The sequence below is a fragment of the Ailuropoda melanoleuca genome, chromosome 1 (assembly GCF_002007445.2).
Source record: "Ailuropoda melanoleuca isolate Jingjing chromosome 1, ASM200744v2, whole genome shotgun sequence".
Taxonomy (NCBI): domain Eukaryota; kingdom Metazoa; phylum Chordata; class Mammalia; order Carnivora; family Ursidae; genus Ailuropoda; species Ailuropoda melanoleuca.
Genome location: NC_048218.1, coordinates 43,317,971 through 43,341,328, shown reverse-complemented (window position 1 = coordinate 43,341,328; position 23,358 = coordinate 43,317,971). Strand labels below are relative to the sequence as shown.

At 34.8% G+C, this 23,358-nt stretch overlaps 1 protein-coding gene across 3 annotated transcripts in view; it reads right to left on the bottom strand.

Annotated features, from left to right (window-relative positions):
* ARL6 (ADP ribosylation factor like GTPase 6) overlaps positions 1–20,089 on the bottom strand; it is a 39,886-nt gene extending 19,797 nt beyond the window's left edge. Inside the window, exons 1-5 of one of the 3 annotated variants that reach the window (XM_019800496.2) lie at positions 19,398–20,089; positions 16,578–16,727; positions 9,654–9,715; positions 9,139–9,207; positions 5,369–5,463 (exon numbers count right to left, since the gene is read on the bottom strand). In XM_019800496.2, the coding sequence (XP_019656055.1) occupies positions 5,369–5,463; positions 9,139–9,207; positions 9,654–9,715; positions 16,578–16,700 (349 nt within the window). In that variant the 5' untranslated portion in view covers positions 16,701–16,727; positions 19,398–20,089. The remainder of the gene's footprint in view (positions 1–5,368; positions 5,464–9,138; positions 9,208–9,653; positions 9,716–16,577; positions 16,728–19,397) is intronic. The other 2 variants (XM_034657146.1, XM_011225959.3) reach the window with 2 other exon arrangements.
* Between the last annotated feature and the right edge of the window lie 3,269 nt (positions 20,090–23,358).

Genomic DNA, 23,358 nt, shown 5'->3' with positions numbered 1-23,358 from the left:
TTCCATACAAATTTAAGGACTATTTGTTCCAGTTCTTTGAAAAATGTCCTCGGTATTTTGATCGGGATAGCATTGAAAGTGTAGATTGCTCTGGGTAGTATGGACATTTTAACTATGTTAATTCTTCCAATCCATGAGCATGGAATATTTTTCCATCTTTTTATGTCTTCCTCAATATCTTTCAAAAGTGATCTATAGTTTCTAGCGTATAGGTCCTTTACGTCTCTGGTTAAGTTAATTCCAAGGTAACGTATGGTTTTTGGTGTTATTGTAAATGCAAGTATCTTTTCTGATCACAATGGTGTGAAATGAGAAATCAATTACAGGAAAATGAACAGAAAAAAACACAAATACACGGAGACTAAACAACCAATGGGTCAATGAAGAAATCCAAAAGGAAATAAAAAAATACTTAGAGACAAATAAAAATGAAAACACAATGCTTCAAAATTTTAGGGAAACAGCAAAAAGCAGTTCTTTTTTTAATAAGATTTTATTTATTTTTATTTAAGGAAGTGAGAGATAGCATGAGGAGGGTGGGGGGAGGGCAAAGGGAGAGAGAGAGAATCTCAAGCAGACTCTACACTGAGTGCAGAGCCCAATGTAGGACTTGACCTCAGGACCCCAAAATCATGACCTAAGCCAAAATCAAGAGTCAGACACTTTACTGACTGAGCCACCTGTGCACCCTGAAAAAGCAGGGGTTTATTTTATTTTTTAAGATTTCTGTTTTAAGATATCTTTTTTTGAGAGAGAGAGTACGCAGAGGGCCGGAGGGGCAGAAGGAGACAGAGAAGGAGAGAAGCAGGGCTCACTTCCCATGACCCATGAGACCATGACCTGAGCCGAAATCAAGAGTCCAAAACTTAACCAACTGGGTGGCTACCCAGGCACCCCTCACAAAAGCAGTTCTAAGAGGGAAGTTTATAGCAATACAGGCCTACATCAAGAAACAACAACAACAAAAAATCTCCAAATAAACATTATAATCCTTTACCTAAGAGAAATAGAAAAAGAACAACAAACAAAGCCCAAAGTTACTAGGAGTTATGAGGAGTTACTACAGTCAGAAATGAAAGAGGAGAAGAACTGAAGAACCACCACAGAAATACCAAGGATTATAATAGACTGCTATGAAAAATTATATGCCAACAAACTGGACAACCTAGAATAAATGGATAAATTCCTAGAAACATAAAATCTTCCAAGACTGAATCAAGAAGAAACAGAAAATCTGAACAGACATTGCTAGCAACAAAACTGAATCAAAAATCAAAAGACTCCCATAAACAAAAGTCCAGGACCAGTGGGTTTCACAGGTGAATTCTACCAAACATTTAAAGAAGAGTTAATACCTATCCTTCTCAAACTATTCCAGGAAAGAAACTTCCAAATTCATTCTAAGAGACCAGCATTACTGATACCTAAACCAGAAAAAACACTCTAAAAAAATATTACAGGTCAATATTCTTGATGAACATAGATGCAAGCAAAATATTTGCCAATCGAACTCAACAATACATTAAAAGGATCAATATACCATGATCGAGTTAGATTTATTCCAGGGATGCAAGGATGGTTCAATATTACCAAATCAATCAACATGATACAGCCCATGAACAAAATGAAGGATAAAAAGCATATGACAGATGCAGAAAAAGCATATGACAAAATACAACATCAGTTTATGATAAAGAAAACTCTCAGCAAAATGGGGTTAGAGAGAACATACATCAACATAATAAGGCCACATATGAAAAACCCACAGCTAATATAATACTAAATGGTGGAAAACAATGTTTTTCCTCTAAAATTAGGAACAAGACAATAATGTCTTGTCTTGCCACTTTTATTCAGCATAGTATTATAAGTTGTAGCCACAGTAATTTGACAAGAAAAAGAAATAAAAGGCATACAAACTGGCAGGGAAAAGCAAAACTGTCAATCACTGTTTGCAAATGACATCGTATGTATAGCAAACCCAAAAGTTCTAACAAAAACTATTGGAACTAATAAATGAATTCAGTAAAGTTACAGGATACAAAATTAATATACAGAAATCTGTTATATTTCTATACACCAATAATGAAGTAGCATAAGGAGAAATTAAGAAAACAATCCCATTTACAACTGCATCAAAAAAAAAATAAATAAAATGCCTAGGAATAACCTTAACCAAGGAGGTGAAAGACTTGTACTCTGAAAACTGTAAGCCACTGATGAAAGAAACTGAAGACAACACAAACAAATGGGAAGATATACTATGCTCACAGATTAGAAGAATATTGTCAAAATGTCCATACTACCCAAAGCAACCTACAGATTTAATGCAATTCCCATCAAAATACCAATAATATTTTCCACTGAAATAGAACAAATAATCCTAAAATTTGTATGGAACCACAAAAGACTCCAAAGTAATCTTAAGAAGAACAAAGCTGAAGGTATCACAATCCCAGATTTGAAGCTACAGTACAAAGCTATAGTAATCAAAACAGTATTGTACTGGTACAAAAATATGATGAAACAGAATAGACAGCCCAGAAACAAACCCATGCTTATGTGGTCAATTTATCTACAACAAAGGAGGCAAGAAAATACAATAGGAAAAGATAGTCTCTTCAATAAATGCTGCTGGGAAAACTGGACAGCTACATGCAAAAGAATTAAACTGAATCACTTTCTTATACCATAAATAAAAATAAACTCAAAATGGATTAAAGACCTAAATGGAAGACCCAAATCCATGAAACTCCAATAAGAAGACATAGCAATCTCTTGGGCATGAGCTGTAGCAACATTTTTCTGGATATGTCTCCTCAGGCAAGGGAAACAAGAGCAAAAATAAACTACTGGTACTACATTAACCTAAAAAGCTTTTACACAGTGAAGGAAACTATCAACAAAATGAAAAGGTAACTTACTGAATGGGAGGAGATATTTTCAAATCATATATCTGATAGGAGATTAAGATCTAAAATATATAAAGACTTCATACAACTCAACACCAAAAGACACTAATAATCCAATTTAAAAATGGGTGGAGGACATGAATAGACATTTCTCTGAAGAAGAAATACAGATGGCAAACAGAAAAGATGTTCAGTTAATCATCAGGGAAATGCAAACCAAAACCACAGTGAGATATCACCTCAAACCAGCCAGAATGGCTAATATCAAAAAAACGAGAAATATCAAGTGTTGGTGAGAATGTAAAGAAAAGGGAACTCTCATGTACTATTGATGGGAATGTAAATTGGTGGAGCCACTGTGCAAAACAGTATGGAGGTTCTTCAAAAAGTTAAAATTCTTAGAAAGACCATGTAAGCCAATAATTCCAGTACTGGGTATTTATTCCAAGAAAACAAAAACACTATTTTGAAAAGATATATGCACTCCTATGTGTATTACAGCATTATTTATAGTAGCAAGATATGGGAGCAACCTAACTGCCCATCATCAAATGAACAGATAAGAAGATGTGGTAAACAACTGAATAATAGTCACAACGGATGAGATCTTGCCATTTGTGACAATGTAGGTAGATCTGGAGTGTATTATGCTAAGTGAAATTAACTCAGACGGAGAAAGACAAATACCATTATTTCACTTATATGAAGAATCTAAAAACCAAAACAAATGAACAAAAACACAACAAAACAAAAACTCATAAATACAGAGAATAAACCGATGGTTGCCAGAGGGGATGAGGTGGGAGGGATGGGTGAAATAGGTGAAGGGGATTAAAAGCTACAAACTTCCAATTATAAAATGAATAAGTCACCGAGATAAAAAGTACACCATAGGGAATATAGTCAATAATATTGTAAACTTCGTACGGTGACAGACAGTAACCACACTAATCATGGTGAGCACCACATGACGAACTGTTAAATCACTATATTATACACCTGAAACTAACTTAACATTGTATGTCAACTATACTTCAGTAAAAAAGTAAAATTAAATTAAAAAATGTTTAAAGTTCATGTATACCTCAGCTGAGAAATCCTTCTTTGGGAATCTATCCCCCAAAATTAATGCATTAGTACATAAAGATAGCTTACTTGGACAAGGCTTCAGTTGAGGAAACCAAGGTTTCCATTTTATTTGAAACTGATTTTATAGGGATCATTCCATCTTACTGGTCAACATTATAACAGTTTTTGAGGAGAAAGTGGAAAGATTAACACAAAGGGAATGCATAATCAAAAATGCATTCTCAACCCAGATAAAAGACTGTTAAATTTTTAAAAGTGAGAGACTCACATAAAATGTACAGGCTAGATAATTATTACCCCAAATATATGAATAAGCTTAAGGTTGTTCACTAAAAATACCAGTTATTGTGGTTAAACAGGAAGAACTGTTAGAAAGTCCCACACTATTTCCATTTTATTTCTAACAAATCCGCACTGCATTTAAACCATCACCTCTTCCTAAAAGTCATAGCACAAAGACCACTTAAATCTTTTCCCATGAGTAAAGCTAGAAATGCAGAGTTCCACAATACTCACTGGAGAATTGTGTTTAGAGAAAAAAAATAAATACCTAATAATAGGTAAATAATAGAATAAATGGTGGTATATTCATAGTATGGCATATTAGGCACTACTAAAAAAAATAATTACATATATGCATTTTGACTTGAAAGGATTTCCATCATTTAGTGTTCTCCGAGAATAGGTAGATGCAGAAGAGTGTAGAGAATATGATCCCATTTTAGTAAATAATAATGAGAAAAAGTACCAAATGGTTAATACCGGTATCTTGAAAAGAGGGTAGGGCTGGCAGTTACAGTTTAAAAATAGAAAAGATCCATTTTAGAAGAATTCTCAGAATATGTAAGAAATGCTGTGTAATCATACATATATATACATGTATGAAAAGATGGTAACCAAAATAATTCTAATGAGTATTAAAATACATGGATTTTTACTTCCTTCTTTCTTCTTTTCCTGTCTCCATTTTTTTGCTATTGACACATATTATTTATGCAATCAGAGGAACATTTTTATTTTGGGGGAAATAAAGGTTGGAGACCTGAAAAACACTGCAAAAAGCTTTGAAATTTAAAAAATACATGGTGCTATGGAGGTAGATATGAATTCTGAATAATTACTGTATTTTAAAATTCAAAAACAAAGGGGAGTAATATACTCATTAATGTAGAGAGCTGTTGAATCATTATATTGTACACCTGAAACTAGTAGAATGCTGTATTTATGTTTCAATTAAAAATATGTAAAAATTTTAAATAAGAGATAATTACATAGAATAAATAACACTTTCTGCCAAGACCAAAGAACAAAAAAAATCTTATGTAAACAGACCTTAAAGCACAGATATCACAGACATACACATATACCTGGATGATTCAGCAGAGTATCAAGTTCTTCTTTGGCCACAACCATTCTTAATCTATCACTACTATCAATGACAAAAATAATGGCTTGTCCTTCTCTGTATAAGGAATGAGAAAAATTAAAGATGAACTTATACATTTTTCCATGTTTAGTATTCATTTGCATTTCCTAACCTGTGTATTATCTTTTCATTATATATTAGATTATATGAGTGACTAATATATTACCTTTAGTCATATTTCATGTAAAATAATTTCTTCTCAATTGGTTGATAATATGGTAAATTTAATGACTTATTTCATGATTTTTAAAAATTACGAGTAAAACTATAATCCTATTACACAGATGCAATCATTATTACTATTTTGGGGTAAATAAATTTTGACATTTTCTTTGTGTATATTCACATATGAGTACCTACATTTGTATTTAAATGGAATCTTGCTATTTTATACCTTGCCTTTCTGATATATATACATTTCCTTGATCTTTTTTTTGCAGTATAGTTTGAACTACTTTTGTATGAAACATTAAGCCTCTATACCAGTGTTTCTCAAATATTTCTTTATCATAACCATAGTGAGAAATACATTTTACATTAAGATGCAGTAGACACGTAAGTATATGGAACTGTATTTGAAGTAAGTTTCCAGAAATAATACTTACAAATAGCTTTTATTTTATTCTATTTGATTTTTTTAAAGCTGATAACCAGCCACTGAACTGGCTTATGGATTCACTTACAGATCACAGTGGCATTTATCACAGATTCCTTCTGCATCTTTCTTTTAATGATTATAAATTATCCCATTGCACGGATGTGTCGTCAAATACTGTGGACTTGGATATGAATTTTAATTTTTTTTACTGTGGAAAACTTGGGAATAAACATCCTCCTAAATACATTTTTTAAATTTCTTGGTATCTTAAGACTTGTAATTAGGAATAAAATTTCTGGGAATACATGCAAAATTTAAAGTTTTAGATAAACATTGACAAACTGTATTCCAGAAATACTTTATTGATTTATACTACCAGTACTTTTCCCACCCCCTTTCCAGCATGGCTCTTAACATTTTTTTCCATTTTTGCCATTCTAACAGCATAGTATTTTACACTGTATTACCTTTTTCTGTGAATCACTTATTCCAGTTATAAATTAAGATTTTAAAAGTTCAATATCATTAGCAATCACATGAATATAAAAATAAAATAACTGAGTAACATTATCTATCACTTTAAAAAAATGAACATAGGTTATCACCGGTCATATATTACCAGTAGCCATAGAAACTGATATGATTGGAAATATCTACCAACAGTTTTAAAAATGTTCAATCTCTTTGAGCCAGTAATTTTATTTCTGGAGTTTATTCTAAGGAAACGTGAACTATGACAAAGATCTATGCAGTAAGACCTGTTAACTGAAGGACTGTTTATAATCTTCAAAAACTGAGAATAGCTTTTATGTCCAATAACAGAATGATTATAAAAACAGGCATAGGCATATGAAAAAATAATAAGCAGCCAGGCATTAGTTATATTCTTTGTATGTTTTTCCTGATTTATTCTTATAACTGAATGTTAACTGAAAAAGCAGGATAAAAAACTATATATGGTACATAATTGAGAAGACTCCCTTCTCAATTATGTAAGGTATATATTTTATATTACAAAAAAGAAAAAAAACACAAAAAAGATTAACAATGGTAAATTTATTAGTAGTGAAATTTACAGAAAAAATTTTATTCTTTCTATATTTTCCAAATATTAAAAATGTATATTCCTTATATTTTATACTTTATTAGTTTTTCATATTATAAAGATAATATGCAATGACAAAGTAAACTTCCCTTATAATCTTATTGTTCCAAAAACAAATGCTATTAATGGTTTGGTGCACATGCCACTAAATTTTTTTTCTTCTCTATATATTCTAAGCACATATTTTTGTTAAGAGCAGTATTTTTCTTTTTATAATTGACACGTCATTATAGACAGTATTCAAAACATATTCTTCTATATATATCTTTGTCCACTAGTGCTAGTCATAGGATACTTTTCAAGAAACAAAATGATGGCTAGATAGCATGAACATTTTTCATTTTAAAAGATACTGATAAATTTTCCTGAAAAGCTGTTACATTCCCAGTATAAGAGTGACTTATTTTGCTGTAGACTTAATCTTTTTAACCTCTTTCAGTCTAATAGATTAAAATTCACTTGTTCATTCATATTAAAAAAAATATAGATATAGGATATAAATTTACTATTGCAGATTCTCTATAGTAACCTATTTACTATTCAACCTACAATTTAGCTATAGTGTTCCTAATTAACTTCTTCCAAAAGGATTTTGAAGAAAAAGGAATTAAAATCAGAAATGTTTCCTTTTCTTGAAACTATTTTCTATGTATTTTTGTTATCTGTAATTTTAAAATAGTAGTTAAAATAAATACATTTAAAAAAAAAGAATTATCAACTAAGTGGAGGAACAATAAAAAATATCCTATACTGAAACTCAGGTTTCCTAAAAAAACAAAAAACAGAAACAAAAAACCCCAAAAAACAATTCACGTTTCTCCAGAGAATTTAATGCAAGCTACCATAAACATGCCACTTTTCCTTTACCAAATTAACTCTCAAATCTGAAGAACTCTTTTCTCCGTACCTCAGAGGTCCTCTGATCTGTATGATTTAAATTTGACTTCAATCTATTAAAGCACTCATTGAAAAGAATATCTGAAAAAAATCTCCTTTGGCTCATATCTGAGGAATACAATATTTGTTTCCACATTAGCAGGAAAAAACTAATCAATAAAAATTAAAATCTGATCTGGCAGTCATCTTATAACCATTTCAAGGCAAGAGTTTATAACAACAAAAGGACATTTAGTCAAGGGATACTGGTTATAAGTGTCAGACTCCAAAAGTAAGTTACATTACTTTTACATGAAGAAGTCCTAGTAATAAGAACGGTTAATGAGTTCATTTTACTACCTCATGCAAATCCTGAGAGGGCATAATAATTTGCGTTCTAGTAACTTGACAGTTCTTAATCAGAAGTAATTAGTGAGCACTTTATTTGCATATGGTGAAAAATATCTTGTTTAGAATTGGTTGTAGAACAAATGGATCAGCTGTTAGTTAATACTGTTATTTTAACTAAATTTATTCAATAAATATTTACTGATCTGTCTAGCATCATACTTGGCCTTGAAGAAATAACCTGAGTAAGAAATAATCCCTGCTCTTGAGCAGTTCACACCCTCATTAGAGAGGCAGCTATGGTACATGACTTTAAAATATAGGAAGTATGGCAAAGTACTGTGTGAACACTGGGGACAGAATAACTGAGCAAAATGGTGAAATTTCACGAAGGAGGTGACTTTTGAGTTAACCTTCAAGCCTGACTATACTAACTTTAAACTGCAAAAAAATAGAACAGGCCATTAAAAACAGAAAAGCATAGCAAAGATCCAAGGTCATGAAGGGCCTGAAGCATTTGAGAAATAATATGAAGTATGATTATACTTTTTTATTAGAAAACATTTTCATTTTTTCATTAGAAAATGTGCTTAAATTTATGAAAACATAAATTATTTTTAAAATATTTAAAAAAAATAAATATTGCAACCTAGCCCATATAATCCTTTGGATTTATTTGTTAATCATTGCTATTAAAACATAATCATCTAGTTAACCAACATTTGTTAATCGTTGTTATTAAAACATAATCATCTAGTTAACCAACATTTATAAACATACTTACTTATAATAGTGTTCCCAGAGATTTCTGTATCTTCCTTGACCTGACATGTCAAACACTGTAAAAGACAAACTACAGAAAAAAAAAAAAAAAAAAAAAAACCAAACACCAAAACAAAACAAACCATGACTACCTTATAAGATACTAATGTAAAGTGTCACTTTTACTTAAAATTTTAAGTTGTGTTCAAAGAAACCACCCTTGAATATACAATATTCAACTTATGCCAATTTTCAAGTACGAGTCTCATAAAATAAATTTTTTAATATAAATAGCATTTTGTAATGAATAACATATAAAAAATGATGCTTTCCTTGCTAGCGAGATTATAAAATTTGTCTAAAGTCTAAATTCTGAAAAATAATCCAGAGGCAGTGGTACAAATAATTTACCATCTATGGACTTCTGAAACAACGAATTACTTTTTCTAAGAATAGAAGGAATGACTAGGTAGATCTAATATTATCACTTTTCACCCACAACTTCTTAGTATAATAAAGTATAATAAAGTGAATTACCTGGATGATTTGAATTTCTCTATGCTGAATCCTATGGTTGGAACTATATCTTGTGATTGAGCCTTCAAGAGAAAAGATAAATTGAGAAATTTGTAATTATCAAAGATGAATTTTTCCTCAGGTTAAAAAAAAAAACATCCAGGTTTCCAATTCTAAAATTTGTCACTAAGGAGATGACAGAATTAAACAAAACAGTGATTTTTGCAGTGGGATCACTGTGTGTGAATTCTTTACAGAAGTTTAAGGTTTACTAATTATGAATCTGCATAATGTGTATGTCTTAATTCACATTTTGTGGCTTGCCGCAAAGTTACCCTAGCTGTAAAGTGGTTTGATGAGCCTTTCTGAGTTCACATACAGGACTTTATAATCTTTCACCACATACTTATTGAGTTTATATATACCCTACTGGGGACTGTTCTTATGTCCAGATGGTGAACATACATGGTCTCTGCTTTCATGGAGCTTATTATCTAGAGAAAGTAAACAGCAATAACCCAGTAAACTACAAGTGAACACGATTTCAGGCAGTGATAAGTGTGGTGAAAGATGATTTGGGGATGGGCAGCAATGAGGGAGGAGGGTTGGTATGGGGCATCGAAAAAGGATGCTGAGAAAAAGCCTCTCTGAGGACGTAACATCTGACCCAAAAGTGAATATCAAAAAGGAGAAAAGCTATGACAAGATCTTGGCAAAGAACATTCTAGTCAAAGGAATTGGCCAGTGCAATGACCCCAAGGCAAGCAGGAGCTTGCCACTCAGGAAAAGTAGAAGGCCTGTATGTCTAACATGTACTGAGTAAGGCAGAGATTTATACGTAATAAAGAGGCCTAGAGCCTTGAAAACCATGGTGGGGAATTCTGTGTGGAGAAGGGATTACAAGGGAGGCAAGGGTACAGCAGGAGACCTGTTAGCAAGTCCCACAGGCAATTAAAATGCCTTTAACTGACAAGTCATCAAATGCCTTCTAACACTTCCACCAACAAAACTATTTCTCCTTTTGAATAAAAAACACCGTCTACTTTCTGATACTCTATGAGTTATTCCTGACTCCTACTTTTCTTACATTTTTCATATAACCGTTCTCAAATTGGTCCTATCTCACTAACTTAGTTCAGGGCCTTATCATTTCTTGCTTTGATTTACTCAAAAGCCTTCTAATTACTCTTAATTGTTAATGTGTTACCTTAGACTAGTTATTCAATTTCTCCAAACCTTAGTTTTCTCAAATGTGAAATCTATTATTATCTTTAACTTGTAAAGTTATCATGAGCATTAAATGAGTTAATGAATGCAAAATACTCAAAAAAGTGTCTGGTCTATAGGAAATACTCAGCAAATACTCAACAAATATCATAAGTATACTTTCATTGATTTCAGTCTCTTTCCAATTTTCTCCATACAGCCACGGTGTAACTCAGTGTAACTTGAAACAAAAAACAAAAAACCCTTTAGTTCATCATGTTGCTTTTGTGTGAAAACAGAAGTAGAAGGTAAATTGTTGCTCCCACACCATTATGTTCAATCTGGTAGTCCACTTCTGGAAATTTAAAATTGAAATGAAAAGACAGCAGCTGAAAAGTCACTGGAGCTTAGTCACCTTAAGTAGTAATGTAATAGTGAAAAGGCCTCCCTAGAGATGCCTTTCTAAAATTTGTTTATTCAGCTTTTCTTTCCATCCTATGAGCTGCCTATATTCTTCCAAAAATATCTTTCTATGTTAGAATTTATTTCCTGCCATTCAGGTTCCTGCCTCAGTCCTTAGGGTTTCTCCATTGCACAACAACTTTGGAATAAAGAGCTTCCTAACTTTTGTTGTCCCAAAATACTCCACTGTTTTGATTTTTGATCACAATCATGATAAAATCATCAGCTATTACTATTAGAAAAAATACCAGTAATAAAAAAGTGAGAAATTAACTGTGTGTAGAAATCACAGAAAATATACCTCAAAAGTAGCCCTGTCTTCACTTAACTATAATTATTTGCTTAACCTCTCCACAATCACCCAGCTTCTTCACAAACCCTCGTTTCCAGAGCTTCTCTTTTAACCTTCTGTTTTACTTAACAAGGATAAAATTAATCAACTTTCTTCTCTTCTCATCATTTTTTTTTTTTTTTTAAGGAGAGAGAGAGAGTGTACATAGGAGCGCGAAGAGGGGCAGGGGGAGAGGGAGAGAGAATCTCAAGCAGACTCCATGCCCAGCACAAGCACTGGGCTTAATGTCACAACCCCAACATCATGACTGAGCCAAAATTAAAAGTCGGACACTTAACTGACTGAGCCACCCAGGCAACCCTCTTCCCATTACTTCTAAAGTTCTAATGGAACATAATTAGAAAGAAATTCCATAAATTAATCTGGATAAAACAAGATATGTGAGCTTGTGCTTCCACATTCAAGTGGGATTCATTTTCCTCCAAAGATTATCTCCAACATTAATCTTCCTCTGCTCTATCTAGGAACAAATACATTTGGTCACTCTCTGAATTGGTTAGGGAATGGTACAAAGCAAGCAAAGACTGTAGGAATTATTACCTAAGTGGAATAGCCTATCTGAGATAGCCCAAGGACATACTAACATCAACAAGAATAGAACAGGATTTCTGAGAGAAGATCCTATTTGGTTAGTTTCATTAAGTCTGCTAAAAATTAAATCCTTGGTGCCATCAATCATCATTCCCTGCTCAAAATGAAAATTAAAAAATTACCTATCAGTTCATCCCAAAATACACTTATATACTAGGCAATATTATAGGGATTTAGGATTGAACAATATCAGATCTATGCTCTTACGGAATTTAAATTTATAATGAGGAAAAATGTAATAAACAAGCTACCAATTAAATATGCAAGATAATTTCAAATTGTTTTAAATAACATAAATCTGGATGATGTGGTAGTATGATAGGATTTATGTTGGCAAAGGGGGGTAATGGAAATTGGGGAAAAAAGGTACTTTACAGGGTGCATCTCTGAGAAAATACACTTAAGAACAGATTCTTGAGTGATCGGGTTAAAATGCCTCCCCATCCTCATTCATCAGTTTAGAAAATACCAGCAACCTCAATGCATTGACAATAAATAAGCATTAGGATAGCTTAAAGCCAGTTTGGGTCCAGAAGTATCTAGTTATCTAGAAACTGATTTTATCCACAAAAAATAAGAGACATAACTATAAAATGGGATTCGCAAAATTTTTTGCATTGTAGATTTTATAATTCACTTAATTCAGTAAAAATAATGTTTCTAATAATGGATGTAAAGCTCATAAAGATTTCTTTGATTCAGATACACGGAGGAAACAAGTGTTTTATCTATACCTGTGTGACAGAGGTTTTGAGGTCTTTAAGAAAATTCTATTTCAAGTGGTCTTTTGGCTATCAGCAGCAAATTAAGAAAAAAAAAAAAAAGCAAAGCAACTTACTGTGCTCTCAGGATCTAGAGGTCAATTGTTCTGTGGAGACAGGATAGTTACCTTAAGATTAAGTCTCAGGAAGTGGTGTCAGAAAGTAGGTGATTCCCTATAGCAAGTCTAGACTAGTTCCATAATTCACCAGAGATAACAGAGAGACAGGGATGTTGGAAAGCACCGGAAAATTAATTAAAAAACCTTAGTTATTGGCTATGTGCTTAGGTTTTCCTGGGGGCTTTCTCTGACTAATGTAGTGTGTTAGGGTTAATAGGTCACAAGACCAGTCTGAAATGGGGGTATTAGAGTATTTTAAGATCACAGACAGAGCACATGATGTCTCCTCTTTCTGCCCCAAATCCCTAGAAATGACAGAAAAAATTATGAAAAAAAATCCCTAAGTAGGTTAAAAAATAAGAGCAAGTGTCTTTAAAAGTACATCCTCGTTCAGGGAAGAAAGCTGTTCTCATTCATATCAAAGATTATTCCTATGGTAATATCCATGTCTTGGAAGATCACTAAACTTTGCAGATGATGGAAGGAGACTGTAATTTCTGTTTTGTATTTTGAATGTTATTTCTGCCAATTTGAGTACAGCAGGCATTGGGGGACTGGTCCATTTTGTGGCTACATATGTTTTTTAAGAGAAGGAGAGGTAAAGGAGGGGCAGAGGGAGAGGGAGAGAGGAAATCCCAAGCAGGCTCCACACTCAGCGCAGAGCCTGACACTGAGCTCAGTTCCATGACCCTGAGATCATGACCTGAGCTGAAATTAAGAATCGGACACTTAACCGACTGAGCCACCAAGGAGGCATCCTCATTTTGTGGCTATTAATGGTGGCTCTGGTTTCAGTTATTTTGTACTTATTTGAGACTAGTTTTGTTTTTTTTTTTTTAAAGATTGATTTTATTTATTTATTTATTGAGAGAGAGAGAAGGGGCAGAGGGAGAGGGAGAGAATCTGGAGCAGACTCCACACTGAGCTCAGAGCCTGACACTGGGTTCAATCCCATGACCCTGAGATCATGACCTGAGCTGAAATCAAGCATCAAGACACTTAACCCACAGCCACCCAGGTGTCCCAAGACTAGTTTTACCAAAAAAAATTTTTTACTTTTGAGGCAATTCCTTGATGTAGAGAAAAATGTAAACACCTCTGATAGAATAGGCCCTTACCTAAAAAAAAACTCCTTATAACCTTGCTTACTGCTGATAGCTCTACCTACAGAAGTGCAGGTCAGCAGTCACTGAGTTTCTTAAGCATTAGCCCAGCCTGATCCGCTGATAGCTGAACCACAGTACTGATACGGGCCAAGGCACAACTGCGTATGGTTCTACTTTAACATATGCTCACTGTTCTCTAAGTTCAGTTCTGGACCCCATCCAACTGGGTAGGATGCTTTATCTCCCTCTTAAGGACTGATAAAGAAATTTCTTGTAATCACCTAGGTCAGGAGATAAGACTCTAATGCATGTGAGCTTTTTAAACTTTTTTTCCCCTATCTTCACATATAGAGAAAACTTCGTTAAATGATACTCCATATTTCTCTATCTCACCTCCTCCAATTTATTCCTCTCCATGGGTAAAGAATTACTCCTTTGACTGCTCCGTTTGTGAAAGAGAACTGAGCATTCTTGGTTCTGACTCTCTCTCCTCTCTCTCATCTGAGTGCCACATGCCTATCACAAGCCTGCACTCTCATTTGATCTTAGCCATGCAATGAACCTAGAAGAGTAGGATCTTTCCCCGAGGAGGAAACCCCGAAATTTTGGAAGGCCAATCTCAATACAATAGAGTGTTAGCAAGTCCTCTGAACAGACCTAACCCTTGCCCTCCAAAATTAAATAAAGCTGATATTTTTTATCTTTGCCTGACTTCAGCATGTATACCTCAGCTGACTCCCAACTCAGCTGGGGAACTCCATAAAACACCTAAATTGCCTTCCAAATCCATCTCCAGTTTCTTATCCTGGCCCTCACACTAACTCCCACCTGAAAATACACCAGCAGTTAGTTGTTCTTACGTGGTAAACTCATCTATGTAGAAGGGAATAATGACCAGAAAAAAAGAAATAATGGTGTTTTTGTATTTCAAAGCAATCTCCAACTAAGCAGAAGTAAAACTGAAGCTGCTGCAAAAGAAAATGGGAGTAGTAAGGCTGCTTATTTTTTTTTTTTTTTAAAGATTTTATTTATTTATTTGACAGAGATAGAGACAGCCAGCGAGAGAGGGAACACAAGCAGGGGGAGCGGGAGAGGAAGAAGCAGGCTCATAGCAGAGGAGCCTGATGTGGGGCTCGATCCCACAACGCCGGGATCACGCCCTGAGCCGAAGGCAGACGCTTAACCGCTGTGCCACCCAGGCGCCCCAAGGCTGCTTATTCTGCCCAACCTGAAACATTGTTTGGAGGAAACTACCACATTTGGGAGCAATATTTTCCATTCTCTAGCCATTTAGTCATTAACAGTACCAGCTTCTTAGTTTTTGCCCTATCTGTATGCACTCATATTATTTTTTCACTCTGCATTTTTCATTAACTCACTAATGGCTTTTACCTAAATAAGTATATTTATAACTGTAAACGTTGTCTATTCTTCTCTTCTTCCATACTTACAGGACCCCTATAATTTTTGGAAGCAGCAGTATGCCTTGCTTTAAAAAAAAAAAATCCAGCTTCATTTACAGATGGGGTAGCCAATGAGATATAAGTTAGGAATCATTATTTGGTGCCTCTGGGTAAGTTCTTTAAAAAGGGCTTATTTAGCAAGAGGGCCTCTTCTTTCGCCTTGTTCTTTTCTCCTCCCTGCGACTTAGAATACAGTTAATCAAGGTGACCGTGTGGAGATCTTGAAGATGAAAACCAGGCACTTAGAATAGCAGAACAGAAAGATGGAAGGTGCCTGGATGTCTCATGACTGACCACATAGCTGCACTACCAGCCCTGGTATACCTCCTCTGTATAGATGACAGAAAAAGAAGGTTCTATCTTATTCAGTCCACTGTTACGTGGGTTTTCTTTATATGTAACAAAACCTAACTTTAACTTATATACCATGTGTTGAATGTTCAAACTATATGTTCATATACTTACTACTTAAATGACTTAAAGTCATTCGGCTTACTACTATTGATATGCATACCACACTCCTGGGAAGCTAATTATCCATTGAACCCACAAAAATGATTCATCATTCCCTTTGTTTTGTTTCTCTTGTAAAGAGGGAGCCAAAAAGAAGGCAATGCTACCTAAAAGTAAACTTGGCAAATCTGTGAGGATCTTTTAAGAAAAAAAGACATTTGGAAAATACTCCAGTTTAAATAATCAAGACTCACCCATATATCTGCATAAAATACACTGCAAATTATGGCTGACTGACATGTATTACTTTAAGGTACTACATGGTTAATAGGATTTCATAACATAAATATATGAAGTAATCATGGCAAACAAAATAATTCTGCATGTTAACTTTATCAGAAAATTCATAAAACATCTAACAAAGATACTTACGTTTGAAGGTTTAAGTTTGTTAATTATTGTTGTTTTGCCGCTATTATCCAGCCCAAGGCACAAAACATGAACCTCCTTCTTCTTCAGGCCAAGTAAGCCTGAAAGTCTGTCTAGCAATCCCATAACGTGATTCAAGTATTTACAAAACAGCTGCAAGTTAGAAAGTAAAAAAAGATATATCAATCACAGGCAGCTTAGGTATGGAAAATATGAGCCTGTGCATCAAAAAATTTAATAATTTAAAGACATGATCATGAAAAGCAAGTCAATATAGCTTTGTATTTAGTAAACAGAAGTTTAAGCTGATTAGCACAAAGGAGCCTGATCTGAAATGCAGATTGGCAGTTTATAACCCCAGGCAACACAAAGAACAATGACCTTGAAATAGCTGTATATTTCTTCTGGTAAATTATAATATTTAAGAAGAAAATGTGGTTAAACTCAGTATCATGTGGAGTCTGCCACTTGTGATCTTGAAAGTATCTGCAGCCTTTCTAGAAATCTGGAATAATGTATGGGCAAAGGAGTTCATGAGAATAGCAGATCTACTTTGAATTAAAGTGGTCTGAAGCTTAGAAAGTAGAAGGCAGACCAGAAATGAGAAAAACTGAGATTTTGGCTACACTATTTGAGGCATTGGTTAAATCTTTTTCCGAAGCCAGCGCCGTTGTTGTATTACGCAATCTGAAGTAGTAACTATTTTCACTGTTTTTGTTTGTTTGCTTGATTATACCCAGTTTAAGTTGCATTTTCTATCAAGAGGAACAAAGAATACTAACAGATATATTTACTTTAATATATAATATATTGCTACACATATTGCTTGCTCATAACCTATGAACTTTCCAAATGAAACTTTCCAAGGTGCTCCCCTTTGGTCCATCACTCCCCAAAACATCGTGGGACAAGAGAGATATCCCTGTTGCCAGCCCTCAACTGCTACAGGGACTGCTCTAGCAGTAACTACAATCTGCCTATGTCCCAAATATTTCCTATTACTCTCCTAACCATCATTTTCAAAGTTCTCTAAATATTATCTCATTTAATTGATTTATTCTCATTTCCATCTAAAGTTCCAGGAGCCTGTCTTCCCTCAACTCCTTCAGTGCTTTTTATCCCACACTATCCTAGGCAAGAACATACCGTGAAGGATGCGAAGTTGCAGTATCTTAAATGATGAGGTTTCCAAGACAACTGCATCAAAAGGAGGCTGCATCATCGATTTTGCTTAGGCCCTTTGGGCGATCATATTGACAGAAATTTCAAAACCAAATTTTAATGATGTGCAGAAAAGAGCAGGCACAGTGCCCCACCAGAGCATGGGGCCTACAAGAGAGCCACGGCTCTCTTGTCCAAGGGATGGGTTTGATTTCAGGTACTCCATTTGTGCCACTTTTCTCCTTGTGTTGGAGATTCAAATCTCACTCAATCCATTCCTTTAAATCTCAGCATAAGGAACATGTGTAGAATCTACTCTAAATTAGCCTTCTGATATCATGAAACAATTAGCACAGACCATTTTAATTCAAAGTAGATCTGCTATTCTCACTTTGTTATTTATTGTACTAAACACATTGATAAAAAGACAGTATTTTACTTTTAAGCAAATAATACATTATGTTAATTAAAAAATAGACAATATCTTGTTTTCCATTTTCCATACAATTTTGAACAAATTTAAAAAAAAAATGACTTCTCACATCATCATCCTCTGAGCATCCACTATAAAGCATTGATTGTCAAAAACTTGATGCTTGAATATTCATTTTCCAAAGAACTCTGGATTGTGATTTTCCAACACTTTTTCATGGATTATTAAAACTAATGCTTGTTAATGAAATATTTTGGGATGTACAATTTAGAAGTCAGTTGTTCTAAAAGATGTAATTATAGCCTTATACATCTGTTTCTATTTCTTAGTAATCATACATTTAAGTTTACTTATTCCATGTATGAAAGAAGGAAAGATAACAATTTAAGCCACTCATCATATATTTACCATGCCCTATGTGCACAGTGGGAAATATAAAGTTTTCTGTAGCTCCCTGTGCCTAAAGCCATTATTCTCAACTTTAGCTATACACTGGAATCAACCACTGAATTAGTATTTCTGGTGATAGGATTAGGACATCCATTATTTTAAAAAGCTAAACGGTGTTTCTGATGTACAGTTACTATTGAGAACTGCTGGATTTCAGAATAAAGTCCAAATGTTCACGCGTGGCTTTTAAGGTTCAATCTGGTTCTGATCTACCTTTCCAGTTTCTTTCTTTTCTATCAGCCAATCAAACCTCTTGGTTATTATCCGAGAAACTGTTTTCTAAAGGATCACTTGTTGCCAGAAAAGTTTTGAAGAATTAGGATGTTATCCACAGTAAAGAGCTTGGAAGGTGGTTAAGTCGCAGATGGTGGGGCAGAGAGAAACACAATGAATGGTACTTTGTAAACTTAAAAAAAAAAAATATTCCTAGAGTGAATTATAGCACACTTTCAGTACTTCAAACATTTTTATTCGGCTTTCAGTTTTTGATGATAGAATTTCAATAACATTTCCCACACATCAAATAAAAACACAAGCTGGGCGGGGATAAAACCAACCGAACAAATTCACCCAAACCATGGGTCTTCTGGGATCCCTAGTACTAACCGCATAAATCCTCTCTCCTTTCCCCCCTCTTACACTTTAGAAACAACGGTAAGGAGTGAAAACCATGGGAAAGAGTCAAGAGCATTTCTAAAACGCTACGGGAGTGGTCGTGGTGGTGGTGGCAGCGGCGGTGGCGGCGCTGGCTACAAACAAGGTGGGGGGCAGGGAGATACCTGGTGTTTGAAGTTAGTCCTGCGGGCCCAGGAGCTGAAGAGGAACAGGAATGGACCACTCGCTCGTATCCGTCTCTGGGGGGATAAATATCGTCGTCTCTCAGCCTTTGTCTCTATGCCTCCATTTTAAGAATCCCTGCTCCTGAGCAAAGCCGCTTCTACAACCTGGGCGAACTGGTGGTAGCCTGTGCCTCAGCCGGAGCATCAGTGGCTGGGCAGGCGCCTAGGCGCGTGGCGTTCCCTTGGCAACCAGACGTTCTTCCGGTCCCGAAGTCACGCCTCCCTGGAGGTCTTAGGAAGTAGCCTTGGTGCTCTTGTTAATGGCATTGAAGAGCTCCCGAAAACGCTAGAGGCACACCGAGGAGTATTAAAGAAGGTGTGAAGGCAGGCGGCGGGGTGAACTGCCGCCTTTCTGCGAGGAGCTGTGTTGTCCAGGATGGAGCATTATGGGAGTTGTAGGCGTACGCACAGCCTGCTGGGAAACAGTTGGCGTCGCGTTTGCTGCGTGCGCTTCTTTCCACCCAGTCTCTCCGAGCGTCTCGGGAGAATATCAGCAATTCCAGCACGCTAGGGAGGGCGCGCCGCGTGGCTCCCAGAGCGACGAGGAAGTTCTGCGTCTTTACGTGGCACGCGCGCAGCGTCGTGGTAACGACCGAGGAACACAGCTGTCCCCACTCTGGCAAGGCGTGCACCAGAGTCCTGCTGTCCCTCTCACGGAGGCTTTTCGGGCTCTTATAGGCCTCAGACCCAGGAGTGCTGAAGTAAAACTGTTAATGTAGGTAGGGAGTGGAGATAAAACTGGTGTGAAAAGTCGGAAGCGCGACTCGGCAGAGGAAATATGCCTGTACTCTTAGCTGTCTGATCTCCTGAAGAGATTTCCACTAGCCATAATCTGTAATTAGATTACTGTACCCAGAATCAAATCAGTAGGTGGTCAAGAAAGGAGTAGTCTGAATGCTTAACGTTAACCACCTTTTAAAATTGCACTGGAATTTTATAGTAACAATGATACTTTAGTTGAAAATATTTAGATATACTCATTTCTCCACATTTTTATAACCACGCTTTCCAAAGGACAGACTACAGTTGGAGTAATCTTTCAACCCACCAAGCGTCACCCCTTCCACCCCCCACACCAATGAATGGTTTTCATGGATGAAACCCTTCCTCTTAAGTTTTCATCCATAGTTTCCTTTTTGGCCATGAGTATGGGACCCCCGCCCCCCAACAAACGCACTAGCTAAGGTTATGTTTACCACCCAGCCTGATCTTTGGCCTATTAATTTTACCTATTAAGCGGACTAGGAGGGTGAAAAAAGAGACCAGAAGAATCATATAAAATTAATGATGGGGGTGTTTATGTGGATGATTATAGGGTGCTGTTTTTGTTGTCCGTTTCCAGATTTGCAAATGTGGTTGTTTTACAATGAAAAAGAGTGTGATTCTGAGTGAGTGACTCTTGAAAGGCTAAAACTAACAACAAAAACCCATAGTTCTATATTCCAAAATATTTACATATGTCCTTGAAAAAAAAAAAAACGGAGTACGGATATATTCTTTCTAACTATGGCCTTAGGCCAATTAACCCTTCTCCATGCTTTAGCTTCCTCACTTTCAAAACTACACTATCTCATTTGGTAGTTCTGAGGATTGAATAGTTTTAAAAAGTATATTGCTTGGCACATAGTAGGTGTTCAGTAAATAACTTCCTGTCTTCCTTTGTCCTGAAATTTTTATTATGTGGGTAGGATGTGACCCAATTCCTAAATATTTTGGTTCATTAACTTCTGAGTGTAAATGCATTTACAGGAAGGTATTAATTCCTTTTCTTTGTGTCTGGGCATTTGTGATTCATTTTGATGAGACATGGAAGCTAATTTCCTTCCAGCCTGAATATGACTTTTTTCTTAGTGTTAAGCAGAAATCTTTTGTTTCAGAAAATGTTAGTGCACAAACTTATTTTTTCCTGTTTGGGGTTGATAGTTTCTGCCCTTAGGTTGAGTTCTATTTTCGCTTAGTATAAAACATTTGGTGAAAACTGGAAATATGACAGGGAGATTAGATATCCAACTTTTCAGTAAATTTAGGCATATACATAATTCTTTGACAAAAAAATAGCTAAGTAATTGTTATCTTAGATAAGTGTAGTTGATGTGATGGCTTATCATTAGAGATTAGTGAAACCCACAGTATACTCAATAACACAGAAAAAATGCCAATTTTAAAAATATGTAAAAGTTGAAAAATGTAAATATTTCATATGGTTGAATCTGTGTTTTGGTACTTTGCCAACTGAAACTCCTTTTCAGTACTGACAGGCCCAGCATAAAAATTATTCCACTTGATTTAATAAGTTAGTTTGGCTGTCTTCATTTTATTATGAGGGTGGGAAGCTTTAAGAATGGCATGTGATTTTCTGAAGGCTACTTACGATATCTGTAGAAGAGAAGGAAGTTTCAGGTATTTTATAACCAGATTTAATTTCATACTGGCTTTTGGAACTGTAGTAGAAGAATTGTAAAAGAGTTAAGTCTAAAATATGATGACTACAACACTATTCTGATTAACTGAGGAACTTTTTATGTATTTTCTTACCAGCAATTTAAAAAAAATATAGAAAATCCCTGATTCATAATTTATTGCACATTTTGGGAATGAATGCTGACGGTCTAAAGCCATTCGAATAGTTGGACATTATGTATATCTTTTAGTCATCTGCAATTTATGTACAGTATTACCTCTGCAATGCGCAATTTAATTTACTTAAGCTCACAAAAAAGTTTGCCAGTATGAAATCACTACAAAATATGTGCATCTATTTATACTGATTTATGTGATTTTATGCCTTGACGCTAATGACATTAATTATTTTGAAAAATTACAGCTATGATTTTGCATCCAGAATTATGTTTCTAAAGAGCGTCTAGATTTAAGAGACTGAAAAATAAATTATATTAAATATTCATCAATACAACAGTACAAAAAAGTCACGGATTTAACCACCAGAACTGTAACTTTTATTTGCTAATAGATATTTTAATAAACAGGCTTACTCCATCTGTAAGACCCTGGTAATGCCTCTTAGGAAATCATAGAAAAATAAAATACAATAATTAGTAATTTGTACTTTGTACAAAAATCTTATTATGTTGCTCAGCAGGTAGTTTTGCTAAACACCATATTCTTTCAGCAAATAGATGACATATGTAATGCAGTTAACCACAAACAATCCCTCATTGAGAGCTGAGCATTCTATAACACTATTAACTTGTAAGCATGCCAGCACGTGAAAATTTACATGGAACATCATAATATTACAGTAGATTTTTATAAGATGAAAACAATACCGCCTTTAAGTAAGTCTGGACTACTTCACTGCTATAGCAAAGTAGATAATAGGTAGGATTGCAGTTCAATTGCTAACACCCTTTTACTGTGTTTATCTCTCTACAATCTTGTTATACAACCAGAAAAGAGAACATAGTCTGTGTAAGGAACCTGAGTGGAAGGCATTATATTGAAGCTCTAAGTAGATACCAAAGAGAAACAGTAATAACAAAGAAAAAATACCGTGCTGCACTTCCTTATTCTCACAAACAGATTTTTTCCCCCTTTTGTAATAGTAGATGGGTACACTGCTAAATCCATAATGATAAGTAACTTTATGACAGGTTACAGAGAGATACATTTAAAAACCATATTCATACTTATAGGAAGGAGAAATGTTTTCAGCTGCAGTTTTTCATTAGTCAAATATTGCTCTATGAGGGATTAAATGTCTCAACCTAGACAGATGTCATCTAGGTATTTTATATAAATGTACTGTTAAGTATTAAACTTTTTAGGATTTGTGCTACAAAGGTTTTTATAACTTATTTGAATACACTGCAACTGTCAACATCTATTTAATATTTGACATGGCCATTTAAATATTAAGTGTTTAATCAAATACATATTCATA